The sequence below is a fragment of the Chondrus crispus genome, genomic scaffold (genome assembly GCF_000350225.1).
Source record: "Chondrus crispus Stackhouse genomic scaffold, scaffold_74, whole genome shotgun sequence".
Taxonomy (NCBI): domain Eukaryota; phylum Rhodophyta; class Florideophyceae; order Gigartinales; family Gigartinaceae; genus Chondrus; species Chondrus crispus.
Genome location: NW_005178676.1, coordinates 154,806 through 159,585, shown reverse-complemented (window position 1 = coordinate 159,585; position 4,780 = coordinate 154,806). Strand labels below are relative to the sequence as shown.

The 4,780-nt window shown below is 63.1% G+C and overlaps 1 protein-coding gene across 1 annotated transcript in view; it reads right to left on the bottom strand.

Annotated features, from left to right (window-relative positions):
- Positions 1 to 4,604: 4,604 nt before the first annotated feature.
- CHC_T00007458001 (hypothetical protein) overlaps positions 4,605 to 4,780 on the bottom strand; it is a 2,361-nt gene continuing 2,185 nt past the window's right edge. Inside the window, exon 3 of the mRNA XM_005711061.1 lies at positions 4,605 to 4,780. This exon is cut by the window's right edge and continues 565 nt beyond it. Within this exon, the coding sequence (XP_005711118.1) occupies positions 4,605 to 4,780 (176 nt within the window).

The window sequence follows — 4,780 nt, the reverse complement described above, 5'->3', positions numbered from 1 at the left end:
TTGGCAATTTCGGATTGGGGCTATGTCTGCTTCGCGGCCTTCGGGGTGAACGGCAGCTGAAACACTTCTAGCTAGCTAGAGGCGGGCCGGGCCGTCTTACCTCGTTGCGGCGAAAAACGAAATACGTTTTGAGTTATATTTCAAACGCCATAAACGGACCTGAGCAACTGTACAGTATCCAAGGGTACATCAACACATCGGCGGCATTGGTCACACGCCGGTTCGCTTTCCGTAGTCCGTTCACTTGGACACACAGTCGCACTCAGCGTCAAATTCCCGCTCTTTCGCCGAGATCATGAACTTCTTTACCGAGTCTGTCGACGCCGCTCTCTGGAGCTCACGCACCTTCGACGACCCCTCCTACGACGACGACCCGACGGCCGCCGCCGAATCGCGCGCCCCCGTCTCTGTCGAGCAGCACGTCGACCAACTGGCCCCGCCCCATCTGATCATCTCCGCCAGCAGCGCTGCGGACGCCGCACTGGAGGCCATCTGCCCTGCCAGTACGCGGACCCCCCTCGCGACCCTCTCCGGAGCCGGCGTCTCTCCGCGCACAATCCATCTAAGCACGGGTGGTCCTCTGGACGGCTGTGCTGTCCTGCGCGCAACCGGCGTGTCGGACGATCGGGCCGCGAACTGGGCGAGCATGGCGCTGAAAGCCGTAGGCAACCCGAAGATCGTGGTGGCAACTAGCACACCGCGGGCTCAAATGCACGGCCAAAACGAGGTCGGCGTGCGCGTACTAGCGACGCGCCCGGTGGAGATGGAGGGCTTGAGTGCACTATTGGAGCCCAACTTTGTGGCTGGGGCGGCGGCGGCAGTGGTGGCGGAGGCGACGTGGGGAGATGGGGAGGCTGTTTGTTTGGTGGGCGTGACGGAACGTGCAAACTTCGAGCTCGATGAAGTGTTGGCGCTCGCCAACGCGACGTGCCAAGCAGTGAGCACGCTCGGGGGGAGCGCGGTGATGAGCGACGAGGTGCGGGAACGCGCGCGAAAGGTGGCGAAGAAATCGGCCGTCCTCGCTCATGACTCGATCTACCTCTGACACGAACAACCTCTCTACGCGACACTATTTATACAACATAAACGCAACTACACGTCAACTGCACGGCACTATGCTACCTCTTCAACGCATCCCTAGACCAAATCTTCTCATCTAACTTCTCCTTGGCCCTAACGTATTCTTCGACAACGCTGAGCATCCTCTCCCCACCCGCCCTATATTCCCTCAACTTTCTCTCCCCCTCCTCAATCCTCCGCTCCACCTTCTCCAGCCTCCTCTCCACCTCGGCCGCCACCTTTTTCAGGGCGGCCACCGCGTCCTCCGTATACACCATCGCCGCAATCTCCGCGCGCTGCAGCTTGAGCTTGGCCGTGGTGGCCTTCCCGCGGGCCACGAGCATGTCCACGCGGGCCACGTCTGCGTTTGCCGGACGATAGCGCTCCTCCAAGTCAGTCTCTGTCGCGTCCAATGCGGCGGACATGGCACAGACGTACATTTCCACTGCGACGCGCCTCGTATCAGCAATGGCGACATCCAGGTCTCTAGTCTCCGCTCTCTGAAGGTCCCTCTCCTGACGCACGTTTCTGATGGCGTCGGGCAGGCGGGCGGCGTCCTCGACGGCGAAACGCGGCGGGGCCATGGTGTTCCAGGCGTCGATCAGAGCGCAGGCCAGCTCGGAGGCGGTCTGGGCAAGGGCGATGCTCGCGTCCTCGCGCAGGTGGGGCGGGATGTGCGGCGGAGGGGCGGCGAAGCGGAGGTTGGGCGGGAGGCGCAGCTGGGCGAGGAGCTGGGCGACGGTGGCGCGCAAGGGGCGCAGCGAGCGGGTGTGGCTCGCGGCGGAGGGGAGGAGCAGCAAGGGGACGAGGGCACGGTAGAGGGAGAGGCGGGCGGTGGCATGCTGGTGGGATGCGTCGGAGAGGGCGGTGGTGTTGGACGGGGTTAGATGGGTGTCAAGGAGCCCGTGGTGTTGCAGGTGCAGGAGGGCCGTGTGTAGATCGGAGCGGGCGAGGGCGGTGGAGAAGGCGGTTAAGGGCGCGGGCATCCTGCGAGATGGCGGTGAAGGGTTGGTGCGGGGGACGGGAGGAGTTGGGGAGAGAGGAGGGAAGGTTGGGGAGCGGCATGGCAGGGGAGGGAAGTTTGGCGGGAAAATTGAATTTAAAGTGTGAGTTTGGAGGGAAAGGGGCCATTTGAAAAGCCATAGTTTGTACAGTAGTCAGCGGAATGAAGAGAATCAAGCCGATGACACTTGGCCGAATATGGAAGGTTGATTTGCAAATTAACCTACTATCCAGATTCGCATTTATACTGTAGCTCCCTTTAAAAAGGGAGCTACAAATGAGAATCTGGATTGAGTTGCTTTGCAAACTGCGATCGGGATTTTGGATTCGGATCCCGATTCCGATATGCAAGCGCCCCCGGGAGCAGATCTCACGAGATTGTCGTGGTTGGTGACCCCTTTGCCAGACCCTGCACGCATGCGATGTGTGAGGCCGAAACACTCTCTCCGCTCCTCCAACACTCCCCGTATCACACAACCCCCCAATTCCTAGGGTTTCCCTTCTTCCTTATCCCATCCCCGCTCGCCCGACCTGCTACCTGCCATCCCGGCCACATTCTTCCCCATCCCCCCCACTCCCCAGCCCCCACCAGACGCGACCACCATGACCGTCGCCTTCACCGCCTCACTCCCGCTCGCCACGCGCCCGCCCCTCCCCGGCGCGGCGGCCGTCACCCCTCTCGCGCCCCCCGCGCGCCCGACGCTCACAATGACCACGCCGGTCATCACGAAAGCGGCCGACAAATTCATGCACGCCTCGCAGACGTGCGAGGCCAAGCAAGCCGCGACGCCGTTCGGCGAGTACACGCCGCAGTGCACGGAGGGCACGGGCGGGTCGAACGTCGCCGAGACGACGCGCCTGGCCTCGCTGGCCGCGGCCTTCCGCCTGCGCCAGGCGTCGGCGTCGGCGCGCTACGCAGACCTGTACGCGACGCGGCGCGCGGCCATCATCTCGGCCGCGGGGTCGCACGCGCTCGAGCGGTACGCGGTCACGTTCCCGGCGCGCGCCGCGGCCGGCGTGCGCGGCCGCGCCGAGCGCATGCGCGCTTGCGCGCGCTACTTTGAGCGCGAGGACGACCCCGTCGCCGACTACATGTTCGAGTGCGTCGACAGGCAGTACAAGAGCGACAAGGTGGCCGGCGGCGTGTACGGCACGGCGTGCATGGACGGGCGCGTCCGGGGTGAGGCGGACAACAGGCGCGTGGCCGCGCTCGCGACCGAGTATCGGGCCGGTATGATGGGGGTGGGCGAGAAGGCGCAGATGCGGTACAACGCGTCGCTGGAGGCCGTGTATAGTGGGAGGGGGTGCGACTATGAGGAGCGGGCGTACGTGCAGTTTCCGAAGATGGCGAGCGCGATCCGGTGGGGGAACGGGGCGTACGCTGCCGGGGTGCTGGGCGTGGATGGGGTGATGGGAGGGAAGCTGTCCGTGACTGAGCAGATCCAGGGTGAGAACCTGGACTCGTATTGGCCGTCGAATGAGATTAGGCCCGCGATTGCGAGGAAGAGCAAGCCGTGGATGCCTAGCCCGCTTAAGGAATACGCAGCCATGAGCGTGGCCGCGACCGAGTACGGCGTCAAGGCGCAGACTGACCCGTTCGTGGAAAGCGGGTATGAGGGCTGGGCGCCCGGGTGGCAGCCACAAAGCTCGCTCGGTTTCTAGGTCGTGGCGGTTGCAGGTGGGGGATAATAGTCTTTTTTGAATGTTTGTTTTTTAAAGAGGGCGATAGATAGCCCCTTTTGTTGATCTCTCAGCGGAAGCCGTGCGCTGTGGTCGACGTTTGTAGGAACTGTACGGCACTGCATGGCACGGCGGGTTGGCTACAGTATCTCATGAAACTCGCCTCCAAACGCACGTACTGTAGGGTACACGGTCCGCTTTCCGGTGCGCTTTTGCTGGTGTGCAATTCGATGCGGGACCTCCAGTTCAGTATCCAATGCAGTTCCGTATGGGCTCCGAAGGACGGGGCTCCGAAGGACGAGGCTTCGAAGGGCGAGGCTTCGAAGGGCGAGGCTTCGAAGGGCGAGGCTTCGAAGGGCGAGGTTGACTTGGCCATAATCCTGCGCGATCGCAGAGAAACCCTTTGCGAAACCTAACGCCCGTGCGATATTCACCATCGACCCTCCGTTGAAAGTTAGATAAATAAATGATGGGCTCACGGCCCCCATCTGGAAACTTCTGTACTGTAAGACAAAGTGCCACTCTCCAGCCGTCATCATCGGAATCCACGCCCCCAAACGTAGTCGTTCTGTAAGACTCTGTTACACTTCGGTGCAGCGCGGATCTGCGAACTGTACGTGACCCCCCCGCGAGATCACCACCGCCCGCCCGTCCACCCGTCCGCGCATCGCCCTGCGATTGGCCCGCCAAACCCTCCCATTCGCCCACGCCGACCTGTCAACCGCCAATTTCCGCCAAGTGTTTCCCTCCCGCCCATCCCACCGGCCTTGCTATCATCCCAGCCTTGCACCGCGAGCCCAACAATTCTACCCCCCGATTTAATTCCCGTCGCCATTCCCATTCCGCCCCGCCCTCATCTCCCCTTACCCAACCCCTGCCCTTAACCCGTCGCTCCCCCCCCACGCCCTCCCCCCAACCCCGCACCGCCCCCCTGCAATGCCCCTCGCAATGCCCCTTGCAATGACGTCCCCAGCCTTCACCGCCGCCCCCGCCCTCGCGCCGCACGCCCCGCTCGCCACCGCCTCGGACCCTCTGCACG